Source organism: Macaca fascicularis, chromosome 4, assembly GCF_037993035.2.
Source record: "Macaca fascicularis isolate 582-1 chromosome 4, T2T-MFA8v1.1".
Lineage (NCBI taxonomy): Eukaryota > Metazoa > Chordata > Mammalia > Primates > Cercopithecidae > Macaca > Macaca fascicularis.
This window is the reverse complement of record NC_088378.1, coordinates 47,243,583-47,266,758: the sequence shown is the minus strand read 5'-3', so window position 1 is coordinate 47,266,758 and position 23,176 is coordinate 47,243,583. Positions and strand designations below refer to the sequence as shown.

The window sequence follows — 23,176 nt, the reverse complement described above, 5'->3', positions numbered from 1 at the left end:
AAATTCATGTGGAAGCTTAATCCCCAATCTAATAGTATTAAGAAGTAGGGCCTTTTAAGAGGTGATTGAGTCATGAGGGTTCTTCCATTAATGGATTAATGTGTTAATAGATTAATAGATTATCGCAGGAGAGTTAGTTATCACAAGAGTGGGTCCGTCCTAAAAGCTAGTTTGGCTCTCTCTCATATGCTCCTCTTGTCCTGTGATGCCTTCCAGCATGGTATGGTGCAACAAGAAGGCTCTCACCAGATGCCAGCACCATGCTTTTGTACTTCTAAGCCTCCAGAACTGTAAGACATAAGTTTCTTTTCTTTATAAATTACCCAGTCTGTGGTATTCTGTGATAGCAACACAAAACGGACTAAGAAAATCAAAATTTCTTTAAAAAAATTAAAAATAACATTCACAATAGCACTAATCAAAAATAAAATAGGTATAAACCTAACAAAATACATGCACAAACTAAATGCTGAAAACTACAAAACACCAATGAAAGAAATAAAAAAATCTAAATAAATGAAGAGATAGGTCATATTCATGGGTTGGAAAAGTAAATACTGTTAAGATGTCCAACTTTCCCCAAATTGTTTTATGGATTCAATGAAATTCTACTAAAAAATCCAAGTACAATTATCTGTAGATATTAACAAGATTATACTAAATTTAAACAAAAAGGAAAATTAGAATAGCATCAACAAATTTTGAAAAAGAACAAAGATGATTCTCACTACTTGCTTTAAAGATTTACTATAAAGCTGCAATCAACAATGTGTGGTACCTGTGAAGAGACACACACATCAGTGGAGCAGAATAGAATCCAGAAACAGACACACAAATGTAGTCAATTGATTTTTGACAAAGGTGCAAAGGTAATTCAAAAGCAAAATGACAATCTTTTCAAGACATGGTGTGGGAAAAATTGCACAACATATACCAGAAAAAAAGGATTATAGATAAAAACGTAAAACCTAAAACTATAAAACTTCTAGGAGGTTCCACAAAAAGAAAAATGGTAAATTTTGTATCATCAAAATGAACTTTTGCTCGTAAAAGACACTATCAATAAAATAAACTACAGACAGGGAGAAAACATTTGCAAATCACATATTTGCCAAAAAGCTTTTATTTGGCAAACATAAAATCTCTCAAAGCTTAATAATAATAAAACAACCCAGTATTTTTTAAATGGGCAAACTTCACAAAGAACATAAATATATTATTAAAGGCACAGGAAAAGATAATTAACAACTTTAGTCATGAAGGGAACTCAAAACCACAATGAGATACTGCTACACACCTATAAGAATAACTGAAATAAAAGAAAAATGGACAACGCCACACTCTGAATACAATGTGAGCTCCCATCTGCGGAGCTCTCACACATTGCTGGTGGTAATGCAACACGGCACATCCACTCTGCAAAACTGTGGGGGTCTTTTATATAGTTAAACATATACTTACCATATGACCAAGCAATCCCACTCCCAGGCACATGACCAGTAAAAAATGAAAACATGTTCATACAAAAACTTGTATGCAGATCTTTACAGCACCTTTTCTCATAATCACCCCAAACTGAAAAAAGCCTCTAATATACTTCAACTTGTAAATGGAAAAATAAAACTGGTACATCAATACCATGGAACACTACTCAGTGGTAAAATGGAATAAATTACTGATACATGCAGCAGCATAGGTAAATCTGAATTGCTTTCTGCTAAATGAAAAGCCAAACTGAAAGACATACTGTATGCTTTATGTATTTTTCTAGGAAATGCAAAAGTATACGAATGGAGAATGAATCTATGGTTGATAAGATTCAGGGGAGGGTTCTAGTATAAACAGGCAACACAAAGGAATGCTTTTAGGTGACTGTGGTGGTATTTACGCCATTCTGTGCATCTCTCAAAACTTATAGTATTGTATACTAAAAGGAACAAATTGGCCAGTCGCAGTGGCTCATGCCTGTAATCCCAACACTTTGGGAGGCTGAAGCAGGTGGATCGCTTGAGCCCAGGAGTTCGAGTCCAGCCTGGGCAACATGAAATCCCATCTCTACTAAAAATACAAAAAAATTAGCCAGGAGTGGTGGCATTCACCTGTAATCCCAGCTACTCGGGAGGCTGAGGCAGGAGAATCGCCTGAACCTGGGAGGTGGAGGTTGCAGTGAGCTGAGATCATGCCAGTGCACTCCATCCTGGGCAACAGAGCGAGACTCCATCTCAAAAAAAAAAGGAATAAATTTTAGTGTATGTGGATGAAAAATTTATAAAAACCATATGCTCATATTGAATTTTTTGGTTTTTTAACAGAAATATATATGACTGAAAAGACAAATATCAAAATACTAACATTAGTATCTCTGAGTGATATCCATAATTTAAAAATAAGTTTTAAAGAATATGATTTTTTCTGATATCTGACTAAATACGTACGAACACACATTTACATATACACTGTAGCCTGACTCTCTCAGTATGTTCCTGTATGTACATAAAGTTCCAAAATTATACCATCTTGAAGCATTAAAATGCTAAGATGCAAGGAAAATTAGAGAGAAGTAAGATGGACTATATTTTCTTCCCTGTATTTCTACGGTTTCCTGTATTTGCACGAATTTTCTATAGTAAGTATGTATCGCTTTTGAAATTAATTTTTAAAATTATAACACAGCCTGACAGACCTAAATATAAGTCAGTGTGAGTGGGCTAGTGCATTGTCTGACTTTGCAGAATTCCATGCTTCTGTCTCATATCTTGTTCAATTCCACAATGGATCTGATCAAGTGGTGTCTCACTTTCCAAGAAAGTTCTGCTTTCACCGCACTCAGAAGGGCTACCCTCCAGGTGAGGCATGGACGCTTTAACTGTCTAACTACAGACTGCACAAGAGAGCTATGCTGTATGGAGTCCTAAGCAGTAAGATTTTTTCCAAGCATGCTTGGATCACATGAACATCTGATTCAATGTGGAAAATTGTACTATTGTTCATGCTTCCACAGAAACATGTGACATTTCAGAGGAACACAGGCAAACAAATGAAAACCCTCAAGAGCAGTTACCAATTTTGCTAAATGTTATACCAGACATGGGGGAATGGCAGGAATGGGAAAAGAAGTGACCTCAACTAGTGGTCAGATGACTTTCTGTAATTTCAATACCATTTGCAACTAAGAGGGAATGGGTGATTATATCATCAACTATTTCCCCCACTCTAACAAAACCAGGCCCCTATTTTATGCCTGATCCAAAAGAAACATGCAAAGAAGGTGAAGAGGATTCTATGCAAAGCATTACTCTCACAATTCTTCCTCCAGGTTAGGAAAAAACATTATTTGAGCCTTCAAGTTTATGTGCATATTTTAGGGTCAAGTCCGAGTCTCCTGAAGAAAAAATTTGCAATTTTACACTCTATATAATATCCAAAACCCCAAAAAACAAAAACAAAAAAAAAAAAACAGAAAAAATCCACCTAATTTTGTACCCTGAGTACTCAATAAACTACTAGCCTTCACGTGGCACTGTGTGGTTTTGACTGGCAAAACTAAGTACATAATGACAAAGTCACATAATGACATGCAGAATCTCTTCTCAAGATATTTTATTTCCTTTTTAAAATTAAGTCATGAACTACAGCCAAGAATGTTTTATGATAAGTATATAAACAAATATAAGACTAACTCAAATGCAAAATATAGTATACTTAAGCAGCTCATTTTCCCTCTTTAACATTTTTTAAATGTCAAAAAATCTCAGCATGTCTAAAAACAAAAATAGTATCGTCCAGGTACACTTGACCATTTCCTGTTCTTTCAGCACCCCAGCTTTTTCACATCTGAGACTTTATTTATCCTGATCTCTCTCTGGTTTTCTGAAATTCTTTTGCAATACAGATTTAGATAACAAAAATGTACCTAGATTATATTACCTTTAACTTCTACAAAAATACCTTCACCTAGCCAAATATAAGACCATGCCTTTGGCTTTCATAAAACCATCAAATAAGAAACATTAACCATAAACATTTTTCTATATATTACAGTAAAAAACAATCAAAGGCATTACCTACTATGCTAACCAATGTTCTTTTTTTAAATTTTTATTTACAGACAGGATTTGGCTCTGCCACTCAGGCTGGAGTGCAGTGGCACTATCATAGCTCACTGCAAACTCGAACTCCTGGGCTCAAGTCATCCTCCTGCCCTAGCCCCCCACATAGCTGGGACTATAGGCACATGCCAGCACCCCCAACTAATGTTTAATTTTTTGTAGTGGGAGCCTTGCTATGTTGCCCAGGCTGGTCTCGAACTCCTGGGCTTATGCAAGCCTCCTACCATGGCCTCCCACAGTGCTGGGATTACAGGTCTGAGCCACCATACGCACCCTTAATGTTCTTTAAACAAATATCTGAGTGATAAATTACCTTGAAAGGTCAGTGCCTGGAACGAACTGCATTTTTCCCAATAAATTATTATACTTCCTTTATTTCAACATAGGGACAATACAATCAAATGTGTATTGTTTTTCACCTTAGTTGCCCTGAAAATTATTTAAATTTGTTTCTCAATAGCAGTAACTAACCCATCTCTCGTATCTGAAACATATCTTTCTCTTTCTTTTATTTTCAAATTGTAATTTCTTACATGTTTTTGTTATATCACAATGAAAGTCAATCTGTAATATGTTTTGAAAATAGGCAGAATTCAGGCCAGGCACAGTGGCTCACGCCTGTAATCCCAGCACTTTGGGAGGCTGAGGTGGGCAGATAACTTGAGGTTAAGAGTTTGAGACCAGTGTGGCCAACATAGTAAAACCCTGTCTCTACCAAAAATACAAAAATTAGCCAGGTGTGGTGGCGGGCGCCTGTAATCCCAGCTACTTGGGAGGCTGAGACACGAGAATTTCTTGAACCTGGGAGATGGAGGTTGAAGTGAGCAACATCACCACTGCACTCGCCTGGGTGACAGAGTGAAACTCTGTCTCAAAAACAAACAAACAAACAAACAAAAAAAAAACAAAGAAAATAGGCAGAATTCATATATTAAGACTGCTCTACAGGGTCCTACAATTAATCCATGTAAATTAAAAAACAAAAACAATGTGGCTTAGAACAGCATTTATCAACCTTGAATGTGCATAGAAACCACGTGATGATATTATTAAAATGCAGACTCTGATTCAGAAGCTCTGGGGTGGAGCTGGAAATGCCACATTTCTCACAGGCTCCCAGACAAAGTTGATCCTGCTGGTCCTCAGCCCACACTTTGAATAGGCAGGGCCTGAACAATATTCTGCCATGACATGAATGAAAAGCCAGTCCAGGAGGAGTAATGGGTATGATACGGCCCGAAGAGAGGATGACTCTCAAAATGACCAGTACTACAAACTAGAGCCAATGGGATTCCCAGATATCGGTTTCAATCTTTAAAAATCAAGATGTCTTAAATCCATCATCAATATTTTACATTTTCTAAAAAATCTAGTTCATGGTTTTTAAAGAAGTTGATTCTGACTCATCTGTTAGACACTCTACCATACACATATGAATAACGTTCTGGTTGATATATTTTTAAATTCCTATCATTTTGAATATTTTTGGGAGAAGACAGGACGAGAAAAGAATATTCAATGAAAATTTGGGAAGAGAAAGCTTCCATTTACTTAAACATTTACTAAACACCTATTAAACCGCAAACACTACTTTAAGACCTCAAAATACATTTGCCTTTTTCTTTTCATTTATTTATGTTGGTTTTATCCTAATTCTTCTTTATTACCTTTTGGGGCAATTATCTTGTAACATGCAGCATAATCACTTTGCTAGTAAATGAGTGAATGAATCCACACCACTTGAGGAAAATTCATCGGCTGTGATATTGACTAAGAAAACGTTAATATTTGATCAACAGCTAGTTTAAATTTTCTTTCTTTCCAGCTTATTTCCAATTAAGTGTATTCCTTCTCCTGGCCTGTCAGGTTACATAATGATAGTCTCTGAAATACTTCACAGTAATGACCTAGTTTTTCCAATGTTGTCCATATCAGGCCTCTAAGCTGAAGCTCAGCCATTGTAACCCCTGTGACCTGCACACATACGTCCAGATGGCCTGCAGTACCTAAGAAGTCTGGGACAGTCGAAAAACCACAAAAGAAGTAAAACAGCCAGTTCCTGCCTTAACTGATTAACCAACATTACAACATTCCACCATTGTGACTTGCCCCTGCCCTACCTTAACTGATCGATCGACCTTGTGGCATTCCTCTTCTGGACAGTAAGTCTTATGATCTCCCCACCTATGTACCTTGTGACCCCCTTCTCTGCTAACAATAAATAACCACCTTTTACTGTAATTTTCCATTACCTACCCAACTCCTATACAGCAACTCCTTCCCCATCTTCCTTCGCTGACTTCTTTCTCGGACACAGTCCGCCTGCACCCAGAGAATTAAAAGCTTTATTGCTCACACAAAGCCTGTTTGGTGGTCTCTTTACACAGACGCGCTTGACAGTCCAGTCTTTACAGATTCTCATATTGCCCACTGTTACACGTATGTATGTCTCCTCCACATAATTTCATGGATGAAGTAGGAAAAAACTTGCCTTTTTGTTAAAGCTAAAATTAACCAGTTATTTACTATACATAAAGGGCTAGCTGAGTCACTGCATTTATTTCATATAAGTACAAAAACAGTTAAGTTTTTTTCTAAGTCAGAAGCTTTAAAGCCAAGTATACTAGTTTTCTATTACTGTGGTAACCAATTGCTATCAATTGAATGGCTTAAACGACACAAATTTATTATTTTACAATCTGGAGGTCAGAAGTCCAAAATATGCTAAAATTAAGCTGTCAGCAGGTATGTGTTCCTGGAAACTATAGGAGGAAAACCATTTTCTTCTCCTCTCCAGCTTCTAGACACCTCTCACACTCCTTGTCTCCTGGCTCCATCCTCCATCTTCAAACCCAGCATTGTCAAATCTCTCTACGACTTTCTTCCAGTCACATCTTCCTCCAACAATCTCTTGTCTTCTGTTTCCCTATTCCTTTCAAGGACCCTTGTAATTACATTGGGCCCAATGGGGTAACTCAGGATAGTTACCCTATTTTAAGGTCAATTGATTTGCAATCTTAATTCCATCTGCAACCTTAATTTCCCTTTGCCATATAACCTAATGTATTCACAGGTTCCTGGCATGAGAATGTAAACATCTTTGGAGCCCCATTATTCTGCCTACCACACCAAGACAGTGTTCTTTTTCCATTTACTAGCTTCAGTTTTCCAAAAGCACCTTAGTTCTCTTACAGTTTCTCAATACTAGGAAAAGAAACCATTGGAGAATAACAGTATAAGATTACTGGTAGCAACAATATGCATTTCAGTTTTTGACCATAAGCTCTGAATCTACTGGAATGACCCTCATACCCAAAGAGAGATATGAATACAGCCAGAATGGCCACTGCCACATAACTGTGCTCCCAGATGCACGCAGCCTGAGATTCCTGACTCAGATCCTGGTAAACTGAAGCCATGGAACATGGAATCCAAGTGTGACTACCAGGATAAATGATTCCTGCAATCCAAGTTGGCTAGAAAAAAGGGCCCTCTCATTACAATTTTAAAAAGTTAAATCCTCTTGCAAAATTACTCCAATAAACTTAGACTCATTAATATTGTACAAGGCACTAGGTAATAAAGTTTACAGTCTTTTTAACATTAAAAGTGAAAAGCAAAATGGCTAAATTATAGTAGCCTAATCTTTTAATGCCATTACTGAGGATTGACAGGTTGGTTGTTTTAACAGCTGTACAATGCTTAAGCTCTAAGGATTCCAAATCTCAAATAATAAAAAGAATAACACTTTGCGTGAATGTTTTTATGACTATATCTCAGACATACTTTCTCACAGGAATTCTTGGTTAAAGATTATTATATTTCAATCAGGAGCCACGGAGTAAAAAATTACAATGGCTGGCTAAAGTTCCTATACAATCTGAAGCTAAATATGAAGCAAAGTAAATGTTCCACATTTGAATCTACTGTGTGACTTCAGGGATAGAAAAAAAAAAAGTCCTTTATGGTGATTAGTATTTAAATCAGGCAAGTGCAATCACTGAATGCTAAAAGATAAATTATATGACAGCATATCAAGCCGACTCTACTATGGTCTCATGTCACACAAAGGTTATGAGAGGTATATTGTTTCTTCTGAGCCTTGTTTTTTAACGCACAGTAAGCAATGCCAATTACGAAAAGCAGGCATCTCTTGGGTTAACCAACACCCTCAATTTCTACCTCTGTTCACCTGCTGACCCCTCCCCTTGCTCCCACAACACAGCATCTACTGTAAGAGTGGTGCTGAGGGCTGTTTCTAGTACCTATGGCTCTCACGGCATATCTGTATTTTCACCCAGCACTGCTCCTTAGCAACATTCCAATGGGCCAACTCTAAGTAAGATCTGACTTAGGAATGGGATAAGGTAGTGTCCCAAAAGGAGTTTTGCTCACAGACCCTCAAAGAATTCTGAAAATCTATGCACATATTTTTAAATAACATCTCAACATCCTTAACATAGTTAAGTGTAAACACTTGAAAAAGGGACATCTTTCTGGCGCTCTATGGCTGGTATGCTTGCTTCATATACATATGCATCAGAACCTCAGGGTTGCAGATTTAGCTCATTCAATGTATGGAAAATGTCTGCGACACGACATAATTGGCAAAACCAATCCTCATTGACAGCCAATCAACCCAATAAGACTTTCTGTCAAGACAACTCCAACACTGTTGTTCAATCAAATAGAAAGATAGTCCTGGTGACAGCCATCTATCTTCTGGAAGCTAAAAGGAACAGACAGAAAATTACACCCCAGAGCCTTGTCACGTGCTCCTCACTTGGATGAATGGGGAGAATGAAAGAATTGGCAGGCATCACCCATGTTCAGAGGGAAATTAGTTTCAAGCAGAGTTGGAAGACGAGGATCTGAAAATTAAAACCCTTGAAACATTCTATGCCCTGTGAAGTCTTGTGGGCCTAAGGGTATGTGCACAGTTTGGAGACTCCTGGGCAAAAGAATTGAAATTCCACTCTGAAAGCATCTAATATAATGCAAATATAAGGTGTTATTTTTAAACCAAAAGCCTCTCTGCATTTCTTTGAGGCATCCTAAGGCTTTGGAAATTTTTAAAACAGGTATCATGTTCTCTTCATCAGAATGGAGGGTCAACAAGAGATTATAATCTTGCTAGTGTGGCCAACCTAGTGTATAGTCTTGGATAAACAGTTCAGGGAGTCCCAGGAATTGGTTCTACAATTTCTCTGAGTGCTTTCGAACTTCACTGCTTTTGTTTTAAGCCTCTTCCTAATAACCTTTTAGCGTGTGTCTTAATCACCTTTACCCTGAAATTCCTAGGTCCATCCATGAGTTCATTATTGGGCCTTATGCCTATGTTCTGTTCTCCAGGGGGGGTTGAAGAGGGCCTTTTACTGCCAGAAATAGAAAAACTTTCAAAATGATATACTAATAATAACCGGCACCTGTCAAGATTATCATATTGTGCCAACAGAGGAGCTGCTTATGCAAACTACTGTAAACTTGTACATCGGAAGACAGAGAAGTGTGTACCGTCACCTTGGAAATGCACTTTGAAAATCTCTGTCTCCTAACATTTACGGGGTAAAGGTTGAAAGTAAATTATTGACAAAGGGTGGGGGAAAAAACAGATGCAAAGAAGACAACTTTATTAGGTGCTTTCTCTCCCTTATGAGAAGGATTTGATTCTTTCAGGTGAAGTTCCAAATCACTAGACAATACCCAGTTTCCTTCAGTTGCACCAAGTTCATCCCACGGTGGGTGCTTTGAAAAGCACCTTGAGGGCGAATGGGTCTCAGGCCACTCATGATCAGGTCCGATGCTTTTGTTAGTTGAAGATTCTTCCCGTGTCACCTCTTAGAAGCAGTTCGGTGTCCCCCTCCAATGAGCCCACCACCTGGCTGCGCCCCACCTCCATTTGTCCCCCAGCTGCCAGGTAAGGGTAACCCAGCCAGGTAAGGGTGAGTGGTTCAGAAGATGCCGCTGCGGGGGCAGCCAGGCCTTCACACGCAATCACTGGGGAAGAGGCGAGGACACGGGTGGATGCTGGAGGCGCGCACGTGCGCAGGTGCTCGCGCATCCACACACACACACACACACACACACACACACACACACACACACACACACACACAGGCACGGGGTGCGGGGCGAGTAGGGGGAGGGGACGGCCTTACCAGATCAATAAACGTCAGGAATTTCCAGCTCCCTCCGTAGGTCTGGTGCGAGGGCATTTCGATGGCCTTGTAGTTACACAGGATAGAGCAGTAGGACAGCAGGATTGCCACCCGCAGCACCTGGCAGGGGACAAGCGCCATGTTCGCCAGAGGCCTGGGCTGGCTGGGCGGCGAGGAGGGCGGGAGGGAGGGAGGGAGACGCCCGGCGCGTGGGGGCGGGCGCCGTGGGAACACTGGCGCGGGGCGGGAGCTGGCGAGGGGCGGGGGCGGGGCGGGGCGGGGCGGGGCGGGGGCGGCGAGGGGGCTGGGCGCGCGACCCCGGGGACTGGCGCGGCCGCGAGCGCCCGGGTGACCTGTACTGGCTGGGCGCGGATTGCGGACGCTCTCCACTGCCGGCCACGGCCTGGCAGGCGGCATGTCGTCATCTCTTTCGTCACCTTCGTCATTCTGCTCTTGAGATCGCAGGGTCCCGGGACACGCGGCCGGGGCACCCCCTAGGAGTCCTAGGAGTGGGTGCGACCTCTGAGTGCGACGGAGGCTCGGGAAGTGCGCGCTGATCTCCAGGGGGAAGCGGGGCCTGTGGCTAGTGGGCGCCGGGCCGGGTGAGGGGGCGGGGAACCTAGATTGAAGGAGGGGACCCCAGTGTCCACAAATGTCCCCCCCACCTCCCGGAATCGCGGTGATGCTTCTTGGGGTAGTTGCAGTTGGTTGAGAGCGGGTGACCAGTGCGGAGATATCCAGTGGGGGTGTGAACGTGGGGTGTAAACCCGAGCACATTCAGCCACGAGTGACTTTCGGTATTTTGGAGCAATAAAGTTTTCAGTGTTGACTGACGACTGTCAATCACTAGGAAACTCTAAATTCTGCTTTCAATGGGTAGGCTACGCAGCACTTTTCCACCAGAGATTGATTAATGTCATATTAGTATGTAACATCAGCTAGAATATGAACTTTGGACAAGTGGTTTGTAAATAAAAAGCTATAAAGAAAGGATTATCAAATAACTTTCTGCCACAGGATTGCATTCAGCTTTAAAAAAAAAATCCAAGTGTGGATGTAAAACCCCTGCGTGTAATTTAATACTAATCTTTTGGGTGTTAAACTGGTTTTGCCCTTTTACTTATTTTTTTCTTACACTGCACTACCAGGGCTTAATGGAAGGAAAATAAATATAAACTGGAATCCCTCCTGCCTTCCAGTAAATGTTGTCACACTGAAGTTGCATCAGTCTGTGGGCAACATTTTCATTTCAGCCAACCAGATGCAGGGTCGGATTATGAAAAGGCAACATAGGTATTTCCTGTGGATCCATTTAAAACAGGTGTCCTCTCCAAATAGTCTCTGAGTCAGAGGATGTGGAGGGAGGGCTGGTGGGGAGAAGCATAGTGGTAGAGGTAAAGAGAAAGTAGCAAGCCATGGATGTTTTCCTGAATGTTTCCAATCAAGGTCTAAACTAGATTTTTAAAATTGGCATTATAATTATGCTAATAGAATTGGTGTCAGAATAAGATTCTACTAGCATTAAAACGATGTATTATTGATGATTTTTGGTCATATCTTAATGTAAAAGTTGGGTTTACTTTTTTAAATTGTGCATCCTTGGTACCTGGTTATAAAACTGCCAAAAATAAAAATAAATAAAAAAGAGTAGATCTATTGAAGATCTATCTACCTTAACAGTGTGTCCAGAGTTGGTTCCTGCCGGTGGGTTCGTGGTCTCACTGACTTCAAGAATGAAGCCACAGGCCTTCGTGGTGAGTGTTACAGCTCTGAAAGATGGCAAGGACCCAAAGAGTGAACGGTAGCAAGGTTTATTTTGAAGAGCAAAAGGACAAAGCTTCCACAGCATGGAAGGGGACCTCAGCGGGTTGCCCCTGCTGGCTGGGGTGGCCAGCTTTTATTCCTTTATGTCCCCTTCCGTGTTCCATTTCTGCCCTGTCAGAGTGCCCTTTTTTCAGTCCTCCCCGCAATTGGCTACTTTTAAAATCCTGCTGATTGGTGCGTTTTACAGAGCGCTGATTAGTGTGTTTTACAGAGCACTGATTGGTGCATTTTACAGAGCACTGATTGGTGCATTTTACAATCCTCTTGTAAGACAGGCAAGTTCCCCAAGTCCCCACTAGACTCAGGAAGTTCAGTGGCCTCACCTCTCAATAAAGCCTTAATAAAGTTTTATGAGTTATTGTGATATTTGCAAGGTTTGATATACCCTTCCTGCTTTACATGTTAGAAAATTATTAAGACTCCTCAACCCCATTGTTACAAAAGGAAATAATATTTTCATAAAGTCATTTTTAATGGTCAGGTTTTTGTGTGTGTGTGTGTGTGTGAGAGCCTAGCTCTGTCACCCAGGCTGGAGTGCAGTGGCGTGATCTCAGCTCACTGCAACCTCCACCTCCTGGGTTCAATTATTCTCCTGCCTCAGCCTCCCAAGTGGCTGAGACCACAGGTGCATGCCACCACACCTGGCTAATTTTTTTGTAGTTTTAGTAGAGATGGGGTTTCACCATGTTGGCCAGGCTGGTCTCGAACTCCTGACTTCAAATGATCCACCTGCCTCGGCCTCCCAAAGTGCTGGGATTACAGGTGTGGGTCACCCCGCCCGGCCAGTTTCTTTTTAAATAAATAACGATAACGCTTAATTGAGTATTTAGAGCCTATTCTGCTGGGTTTGCTTTTGTTGTTTCATGATTTGCCAACCATAATGAGATGGTTTGTGCTTTAAAAAATGAAGCGTTTGTATAAAACTTGACTGAAATACTATTTTATGAGAATGTCAGTTCACAATTTTTGGAACCTCTTGATAACTATCAACATGTCCAGATTTGCTTTCTCTGCTTTTCAGACCATATCTAACAATCTTAGTCATGTTTTACAGATCTTTTGTGGAAAATATTAATCTACACACAGATTGTGTTTTTACAGCATAAACAATACAATGGGTATTATTGCTTTTAAAACTTCATTAGGTAAGTTATTACTTTTTATGAATTATAATACATTATTCACTTCTGATTATTCTTATGATGATTCCATATTTGATTTAGATAATACTGTTTTCTATGTATAGAAGAAATATTTGCATGTCTTTTTTATCTTTTTCATTCTACTACACAGTGAGACTGTAGGAGAAAAGCCTTATCCAGTTGAATTTCATGAACAGCAGTAAACATAAGAAACACCAAGGGAAGATTTCAAGAACACGTTTTAGCTTCAAGCTATATTAATATTCTTTGTTGTAATATTTCTTAGACTATATATGAGGCTGAAGATACCCTTTCTTAAGTACTTCTAATAATTGAGATAGACTGTTCATTCCTTTTTTTTCTTTTGGAGGGGGAGTGTATTAGTCCATTTTCATACTGCTATGAAGAAATACCTACGACTGGGTAATTCATAGAGACAAAGAGTCTTAATGGACTCACAGTTCCACATGGCTGGGGAGGCTTCACCCTCATGGCAGAACGTAAAGGAAGAGCAAAGTCACATCTTACATGGTGGCAGGCAAAAGAGTGTGTTCAGGGGAACTGCCCTTTATAAAACCATCAGATCTCGTGAGACTTATTCACTGTCACAAGAACAGCACAGGAAAACCTGCCCCTAGGATTCAATTACTTCCCAGTAGGTCCCTCCCACAATGCGTGGGGATTATGGGAGCTACAATTCAAGATGAAATTTGGGTGGAGACACAGCAAACTATATCAGGGAAGATGTCTGTCTGACATACTGATGATAATACCTGTTAATTTGGGAAATGACTGGGACTCTTATGTTACCCAAGTAGCAGTTCCAGCTACTTGGGACTGAAGCAGGAGTCCCAAAGTCGGAGGATTGCTTCAGGCCAGAAGGTGGAAGCTGCAGTGAGTTGGTTTTGCACCACTGCACTCCAGACTGGGTGACAAAGTGAGACTCTATCAAAAGAAGAAGAGAGAGAGAGAAGAAGAGGAAGAAGAAGCAGAAGGAGGAGGAGAAAGAGGAGGAGGAGGGGAGGAAAGAAACAGAAAAGAAAGAGAAAAAAGAAAAGAAGACAGAAGCACATGGGAGAAACACCAAGGACTGCCAGCTGTCACTAGGAGCGAGGAGACAGGCGTGGAACAGATTCTCCCGCCCAGCCCCCACAAATAACTTACCCCACTGACACTTCAATTTCAGAGGTATATCCTCCAGAACTGGGAGACAGTATGTTTCTGTCACTTCAGCCACCTGGTTTGTGGTACTTTGTTGTGGCAGCCCAAGCAGAGTAATACAAGAGAGAAAGTAGATATTGCGAGACCACTAACAGTTGCTACCACAATTTCCCATCAATAGTGTAATTCCAGTAATTTGTTCTCTGCAACGTTTCTCCAATTTGAAACTTCATGTCTATTTTTCCTGCTGTTGCCTTATTGAATAAGCTCTGTAGGTGGTCTTACTGGCTCCACTTTTGCATCTCCATGTCACCCTTATCACTACCACTAGGATTATATTCCTGAAATATAGATTACTTCTCTCCTCAAAAATTGTCAGTGATTTCCCATGACCTGCAGGAAATCTCACTCTCTCAGAATGGCATTCAACATCTTCTGTGATTTGGCTGACCTTAACCCCATTTTTCAACTTCTGTAACTGCATCTTTCTAAATAATTATGCATTCCATTATTATAGGAATACATATTTTTCTCCCAAAACTCAGCATTTACTTTTACTCTTCCACACCCCTCAAGCACTAATGATTCATATTACCTTCTCCATCTGCTGAAATTCTACTCATCTTCCAAGGGCCAGCTCTGGTTGAAATTCTATAATAATGTCTATATTTGCATAGTACTCTGCCATCTAGAAAGCATTTCACGTTATACTAAATGCAATCATGGCATCTTCTCAAGATATCTATGGCAACTCAACCCGTGGGTATTCCTGTACAATGACCATCCCCCGTATAATAGGAACTGCCCTGGGATGCTTTTCACATCTAAGTAGCCAATGCATAGATGAGGCAGTTATCAGCGGAGATTCCCTCTCTTGTGTAAGATGGAAAGCTTATTTCCCAATAGTTTGAGATATGTGAAGCAGCTAATTAAACTATCCTCTTTGTACCCAGACTCTGTCCATAGAAGGCAAGGCTTTGGGGAAATTGATAGCCTCTGCACAAAGCAGTATTACAGAAATGTGGAATGCAGGGATGATAGGATGGGTTGATACTTCTTACCATATTAAGTAACTTTTTCCCTTGAATTAAAGGCAGCTAAAATGCCTGCAGTCCATTTATTGGGCCCCTGTGTTAGTCATCCACAGAGCTAGTTGAAAGTCAGTTTTAGAAACTGGCATAATAAACATCCAGCACAAAAGAGGAGTGCAACAAAATTAAACTAAGCACCATTATTTTGTTTTCAAGAGACATGGGATTCACCATGAGAGATGTCAGCATCAAGCTACCCTGCCAAATGCCAAAAGCCAGTTTTAATTATCTGTGAAACTAGCCAACTGAGAGCCCACAGAACTCCAGCTTTCCTCACCCAAGGGAAGACCTTAGCAGACCTGTCAGAACCAAAGCTTGTTCTGACACCTTGTTCCCACAGGAGCTGAGCATCCAGTTTCCATTCCCCTCAAAAATTCACCTGTCAAAAAAAGCAGATGAATGGCTCACATCACTGATGTCTAGGCTCTGGCTGTAGAAGATGATCAGACCCACAAGGCCGGTTGGAAGGTTACCTGGAATACAATGAGGTGGCTGGGCCAAGCCATGATTCTGAGTCAAGTCAGAATCTGCTGGAAGGACTGCTGAGAAATATTTTACTAGTGTAGTCCTTTCCTTTCCCTGTTTTTTGAATTCACTGTGCATATCATGGCTGGAGGTACAGTTGCCATCTTGTAAGCATGAGAGAAAGAACAGAGAATTTCAGAGTTATCTGCCCTGATATAAATAACCTTCTGAACCAAATGGGCAGTTACCTCCTTCCAGACTTCTTGTGATTTAAGAAAAACAACCCCCTATTTGTTTAAGCCAATGGAGTACAGTGTTCTCTTATGTACAACAAACTGGTAGGTCAAAGAGCTATGTGGGGCTATTTCCTGGTATCCTTTTTTTTTTTTTTTTTAATGAGACGGAGTCTCACTCTGTTGCCAGGCTGGAGTGCAGTGGCATGATGTCTGCTCCCTGCAACCTCCATCTTACGGGTTCAAGCAATTCTGCATCAGCCTCTTGAGTAGCTGGTACTACAGGCACCCGCCATCACGCCCGGCTAATTTTTGTACTTTTGGTAGTGACGGGGTTTCACCATGTTGGCCAGGATGATCTCAATTTCTTGACCTTGTGATCTGCCCACCTCGGCCTCCCAAAGTGCTGGGATTGCAGGCATGAGCCACTGAACCCCGCGTGTGTGTGTGTGTGTGTGTGTGTGTGATGGAGTCTGGCTCTGTTGCCCAGGTGGGAGTATAATGATGTAGTCTCGGCTCACTGCAGCCTTTGCCTCCTAGGCTCAAGCTATTCTCCTGCCTCGGCTTCCTGAGTAGCTGGGATTACAGGCATCCACCACCGCGCCAAGCTAATTTTTGTATTTTTAGTAAAGATGGACTTTCACCATGCTGCCCAGGCTGGTCTTGAACTCCTCACCTCAGGTAATCCACCCACTTCAGCCTCCCAAAGTGCTGGAATTACAGGTGTGAGACACCGTGCCCGGCCTTTCTGATACCCTTTAAAAAAGTGTTGAACTGACTGGGTGTGGTGGCTCATGCCTGTAATCCCAGCACTTTGAGAGGCCAAGGTGGGTGGATCGCTTGAGGTCAGGAGTTCCAGACCAGCCTGGCCAACATGGTGAAACCTCATGCCTACTAAAAATACAAAAAAAATAGCCGGGTGTGCTGACACATATCTATAATCCCAGATCCCAGCTACTTGGGAGGCTGAGGCAGGAGAATCGCTTGAACCCGAAAGGCAGAGGTTGCAGTGAGCTGAGATCATACCACTGCACTCCAGTCTGGGTGACAGAGCCAGACTCTGTCTCAAAAAGTAAATAAATAAAATAAAGTAAAATAAAAAGTGCTGAATTATAAGATAGTGGGCTAGTCCTAAGGAGACCAGGATTCAAATTCTGTGCATTTTTTTTTTTTAATAACAAACACTCATCTAATACTATGGGTCAGGCTCTGAGCTTTACACTTTACAAATTTTAACTCGTTTTATCCTCCTTGAGGATGGTTACTATTATCTCCATTTTACAAAAGAGGAAATGGAAGAACAGAGTAAATTAGATAGACTGCCCAAAGTCACACAACCTGTCAATGGCAGAGCTAAGATAGGAAACCCATGCATTTTCGTTCTTAAACGTTACACTGAACTGCTTGATATGTAGTCAGTGCATATCCTATCCTAGATTCCGATTCACATTCATATCAGGCAGAAACAACGAGTATATTTCAGCATCTCTGTAGACATAATTGTCTGAGAAAATTCTAGATAAGAATTCCAGGAGTCACACATCATTTCATAATTTTTGTAGACTTTCCATGTATTGACAAGCTTTTTGTTATCATTTAGCAATGCCATTTTATTTTATGATATCTGAGCCATCTGATGTTATCTTTCTTCTTGAAATGAATGCTTCATCAAATTCCTATATATGCTCCATTTCCCCATTATTTCTTTCACATAAATTATATTCCATCATTAGATTCATCCAAGAATTATATTCATTTTCATTTATTTTCTGGAATGTTAAGCAAATTTTAATTTGCCGGATGTCCCTTTAAGTTTTACTTAAATTGATGAATTATTTCCTTTCAAAATCCTCTTTCTTTCTACGTTAATATATATCAGAGGCCAGACACCTTTATATTGATAGATGCGGAATGACAAAACTCTTCTTTTTGGAGAAAAACTTAGAGATCACCTAGTTCCGGTCTTTCATTTTATAAATGATGAAACTGAGGCTCAGAAGAGTTAAATTACTTTCCTAATGTCACAGTCAGTTGGTAGTGATGACAGCGGGGACCGGGAGCAGGCAGGGTCTGCCCTCCTGGGTGCCGCTGCAGCTGCCCAACCTGCAGCTGCAGACCTGGGCGTCCCACTCCATCCACGGAGCAGGCAGGAGCCGGGGACAAGTGGGAGTCCCGCCCCTTCCGAGTTTGTGGGGCAGGAGCTCCCCGGGTGCAGCTGTGGCTGCCCTCCCAGGTGCAGGACCTGGGCATCTCTGCAGCCTGCATCCCCAGGGTCCTGGAAAAGCCCCACCCATTCAATTTCTGTTGGCTCGGGGGTGTCCACTCCCACTGCCTGGTATCTCTCCTCTCCTTGTGCTCACTCTAATCTCAGAGCGAGGTTGGGACTGAGCCCCCGGACCATGAATGGCAGGGGAGACAGATATCTGGGCGGAAGGGGATGGGTCCCCAGTAAGGCCTCACCTTCAAGCCAGGGAGGGCCTGAAGGCTGAGGGCCAGGCTGCCAGTCCTGCAGACTGGAGTGGGGACTTGTGGTGCCTCCTCCAGGTCCGCCCATGGCCACCCATGGACCAATCAGCATGCACTTACTCCCCTCTGAAGTCCATAAAAGCCCCAGCTCAGGCAGAGCAGGGCAGAGGGCAGAGGGTGGAGAGAGGATGGGAGGAGCAGCTGCATAGAGGAGCTATCCTCTCAGCTGATAGCTGGAGATGACTAGATGACCTGCTGGCAGAGAGGAGTCACCCTCTCCAGGGCCTCCTCTCTGCTGAGAGCTGAACACCCACAAGATGACCTGTCTACAGAGAGGAACTACCCACTGTGGGTTTCCTCCAAGCTGTTGTAACATCCAGTAAAGCTTCTCTTCATCTTGTTCACCTTCCACTTATCTGGTACCTCATTCTTCCCAGATGCAGGACAAGAACTCAGGCAAAGGCTCCACTGGCCGCAGAGGTTTCTGGCCAGAAAAACAACACCTCAAAGATCCTGCAATAGTAGTAGAGCTGGGTCTAAAACTTTTATTAGGGTAGCTTATTTTCTTTTCTTCTTTTCTTTTCTTTTTGTTTGAAATAATAAACTATTTTTAGAGCAGTTTTAGGTTTACAGAAAAATTGAGCAAAAAGTAGAGTTCCCATATTCCCGTATACTCCATCTCTACCAACTTCCCCACCTTACATAGTTTACCCTAATATCAATTTGTTGAATTAGTATGGTACATTTATTATAACCAATGAACCATATTGAATTATCACTAACTAAAGTCCGTAGTTTACATTAGAGTTCACTGTTTGTGTTGTATAATTCTAAGGGTTTGGACAAATATATAATGTCATATATTTACTACTAGAGTATGATACAGAATGCCCTAAAAGTCCCCTATGCTCTGCATCCTTCCCTCCCTTTCCCTGGGACCTTGGAAACCACTGACCTTATTACTGTTCTATTGTGTTGTCTTTTCCAGATGTCATATAGTTGGAATCATATAGTATATAGCCTTTTCCTACTAGCTTCTTTCACTTAGCAACATTTAAGGTTCCTGCATGTCTCTTTATGACTTGATAACTAACTAGTTTTCATTGTTGAGTTAAATTCCATTCTACGGATGTATCACAGTGTCTTTATACCTTCACTTAAGAACATCTTGGTTGTTTCCAAGTCTTGGCGCTTATTAATAAATATTTATTTTCAGGTTTTTGTGTGAACGTAAACTTTCAGTTCATTTGGATAAACACCAGGGAACACAACTGCCAGATCGTATGGTAAGAAAGGTAAGATTATTTTCAGCTTTGTAAGAATCTGCCAAACTCTCTTCCAAAGTGGCTGTACTATTTTGGATTCCCATGAGAAAAAAATGAGAGTTCCTATTGCTCCATATCCTGATCAGCATTTGGTGTTGTCAATGTCGAATTTTAGCTGCTGTAATTAGTATATAGAAGTATCTCATCGTTACTTTAATTTGAAATTCCCTGCTGAGATATAATGTAGAGTACCTTGTATGCTTATTTGCCATCTGAATGCTTTTCTTTTTTTTTTTTTTTTTTTGGTGAGGTGTCTGTTCAGATCTTTTGCCTTTTTTAAACTTAGATTCGCTTTCTTACTGTTATTTTAAAAGTTTATTGTATATTTTCTATATGAATTCTTCAACAGATATGTTGTGCAAATATTTTCTCTCAGTCTATGACTTGCTTATCATTTTCTTAACAATGTCTTTTGCAGAGGAGAAGTGTTAACTATTGAGAAAGTCTCACTTAAATTTTTTTTTCATGGATCATGCGTTTGGTGTCTTATCTAAAAACTCATTTTCAAACCCAAGGTCACCTTGATTTTCTCACTTTGATGTTGTTATCTTCTAGAAGCAGTTTTTCATTTTAAATTTATGTCTATGATCCATTTTGAGTTAATTTTTGTGAAGGTGTAAGGTTTGTGTCCAGATTAATTATTGTTACCACATGGGTGTCCAACTGTTCCAGCATCATTTGTTCAAAAGACTATTTTTTGCTCCATTGTATTGCCTCTGCTTCTTTGTCAAAGGTCAGTTGGCTATATTTATATCGATTTATGGGCTCTCTGTTCTGTGATATTGATGCATTTATTTTTTTTCTGTAATACTACAGCTGTTTTAAGGACTATATAGTGTATTTTGAATTCAAGTAGTATCAGTCCTCTAACTTTTGTTTGTGTTAGCTTTCTGATTCTTTTGCCTTTTCATATCAACTTTTGACATAGCTTTCCAAAATAACTTGCTGATATTTGACTGGGATTGCATTAAATCTGTATGCACAATGGAAAGAACTGACATTTTAACAATACCAAGTCTTCTTATCCATAAGCACGAATATCTCACAATTTATTTAGATCTCTGAATTCTTTCATCAGAATTTTGTAGTTTCCCTCATGTAGATCTTATGCATATTTTATTAGACTTGTACTTAAATATCTGATTTATTTGGTGCTAATGTAAATGGTGTTTTGTTTTTGCTTTCCAATTCCAATCGTTTATTGATGTTTTATAGAAAAAAATAGACTTTTGTCTATTAATCTTGTATCCTTCAGTTATTTTAATCATCCATAAGTTCCAGGAGATTTTTGGTTTCTTCTTTGGGATTTTCTATGTACACAATCATGATATCTGTGAACAAAAACAGCTTTATTTCTTCCTTCCTGATCTGTCTACCTTTTATTTTCTTTCTTACCTTATTGAATTAGCTAGGACTTCCAGTACAATATAGAATAGGAGTGGTGGGAGGGAACATTATTGTCATGTTCTTGATCTTAGGGAGAGCGTATTTAGTTTCTCACCATTGAGTATGATGTTAGCTATATGTTTTTTAAAGCTATTCTTTGTCAAATTGAAGACATTCACCTCTATTCCCAGTTTGCTAAGTCTTTATTATGAATGAGTGTTGGATTTTGTGAAATGCTTTATCTGCATCTATTTATATAATTATATGATTTCTTTTCTTTTACTTGTTGATGTGATAGATCACATTAATTGATTTTTTAATGTTGAAGAAGCATGGCACACCTCAAGTAAATCCCACTTGATCATGTTGTATAATTCTTTTTCTACATTGTTGAGTTCAATTTGCTAATAATTTGTTGAGGAACGTTGCTTGTATTCATGAGAGCTATTGCTCTGTAGTTTGTTTTTTTCTCGTAATGTCTTTTTCTGGTTTTGGTATCAGAGTAATATTGCCCTGACAGAATGAGTTAAGAAGTACTCTCTCTGCGTCTATTTATAGAAGAGATTGTATAGAATTTGTGTCATTAATTCCTTAAATGTTTCATAGGATGTACTAGTGATTCCTCCTGGCCTGGTTCCCTCTGTTTTAGAAGATATTAATTATTTATTCAATTTCTCTAATACATATAGGCCTCTTTAAATTGTCTATTTCTGGTTGTGTGAATTTTGATACTGTGTCTTTCAAGGAGTTTGTATATTTCATTTGGGTTGTCAAATTTGTGGGCATAGAGTTGTTAATAATATTCCTTTATTATTATTTTAATCTCTATGGGATCAGTAGTGATGACTTCTGTCATTTGTGATATTGGTAACTTGTGTCTTCCCTCTTTTTTCTTGACTAGTGGGACTACAGACTTACCAAATCGATTGTCTTGTGAAAGAATTAGCTTTTGGTTTGCTGATTTTCTTTATTGTTTTCCATTTCATTGATTTCTACTCTAATTTTTATTATTTCTTCTGCTTAGTATTTAATTGGCTCTTCTTTTTCTAATTTTCTAATGTGAGGGCTTAGATTACTGACTGATTTTAAGTGTCTCTTCTTCCCTAATGTATGCATTTAATGCCACAAATGTCACCCTAAACACTGCTTTCCCTACATTCCATAAATTTGGATAAGCTGTACTTTCATTTTTTATTTAATTCAAAATATTTTTCAATTTCTCTTGAGATTTCTTCTTTGACCCATTTGTTGTTTAGAATTGTGTTGTTTACGAAAACTATAAAAACTCTAGAAGAAAATCTAAGCAATACCTTTCAGGACATAGGCACAGACAAAGATTTCATGACAAAAACACCAAAAGCAATTGCAACAAAAGCAAATATTGACAAATGGGGCCTAATTAAACTAAAGAACTTCTGCACAGCAAAAGAAATTATCATCAGAGTGAACAGACAACCTACAGAATGGGAGAAATTTTTTGCAATCTATCCATCTGACAGAAGTCTAATTTCCAGAGTCTACAAGGAACTTACACACATTTACAAAAAAAAAAAAAAATTAAAAAGTGGGCAAAGGACATAAACAGACACCTCTCAAAAGAAGACATTCATGCAGCCAGCAAACATGAAAAACGGCTCAACATCACTGATCATTAGAGAAATGCAGGCTGGGCGCAGTGTCTCTCGCCTGTAATCCCAGCACTTTGGGAGGCCAAGGCAGGTGGCTCACTTGAGGTCAGGAGTTCAAGACTAGCCTGGCAAACATGGCAAAACCCTGTGTCTAATGAAAATTAGCTGGGCATCGTGGACATGCTTAT

At 40.1% G+C, this 23,176-nt stretch overlaps 1 protein-coding gene and 1 long non-coding RNA gene across 23 annotated transcripts in view; one reads left to right on the top strand and one right to left on the bottom strand.

Moving 5' to 3' along the window:
* The window catches only part of AIG1 (androgen induced 1), a 326,962-nt gene extending 316,133 nt beyond the window's left edge, over positions 1–10,829 (bottom strand). For 15 of the 22 annotated variants that reach the window (XR_012433499.1, XM_065543485.2, XM_065543488.2 and 12 more), the window contains exons 1-2: positions 10,621–10,829; positions 10,268–10,387 (exon numbers count right to left, since the gene is read on the bottom strand). Coding sequence is in view for 21 of the 22 variants with exons in the window: in XM_065543485.2 (XP_065399557.1) it covers positions 10,268–10,387; positions 10,621–10,713 (213 nt within the window). In the remaining variant the exon portion in view is untranslated. Of the gene's footprint in view, positions 1–9,722; positions 10,107–10,267; positions 10,440–10,620 lie in introns of those variants that run through there. The other 7 variants (XM_074037157.1, XM_074037161.1, XM_005552000.3 and 4 more) reach the window with 3 other exon arrangements.
* On the top strand, positions 10,618–22,924 carry LOC141410064 (uncharacterized). The gene is made up of 2 exons (XR_012433500.1): positions 10,618–14,421; positions 19,866–22,924. It is a non-coding gene; the product is annotated as an uncharacterized lncRNA (long non-coding RNA).
* Positions 22,925–23,176: the final 252 nt, after the last annotated feature.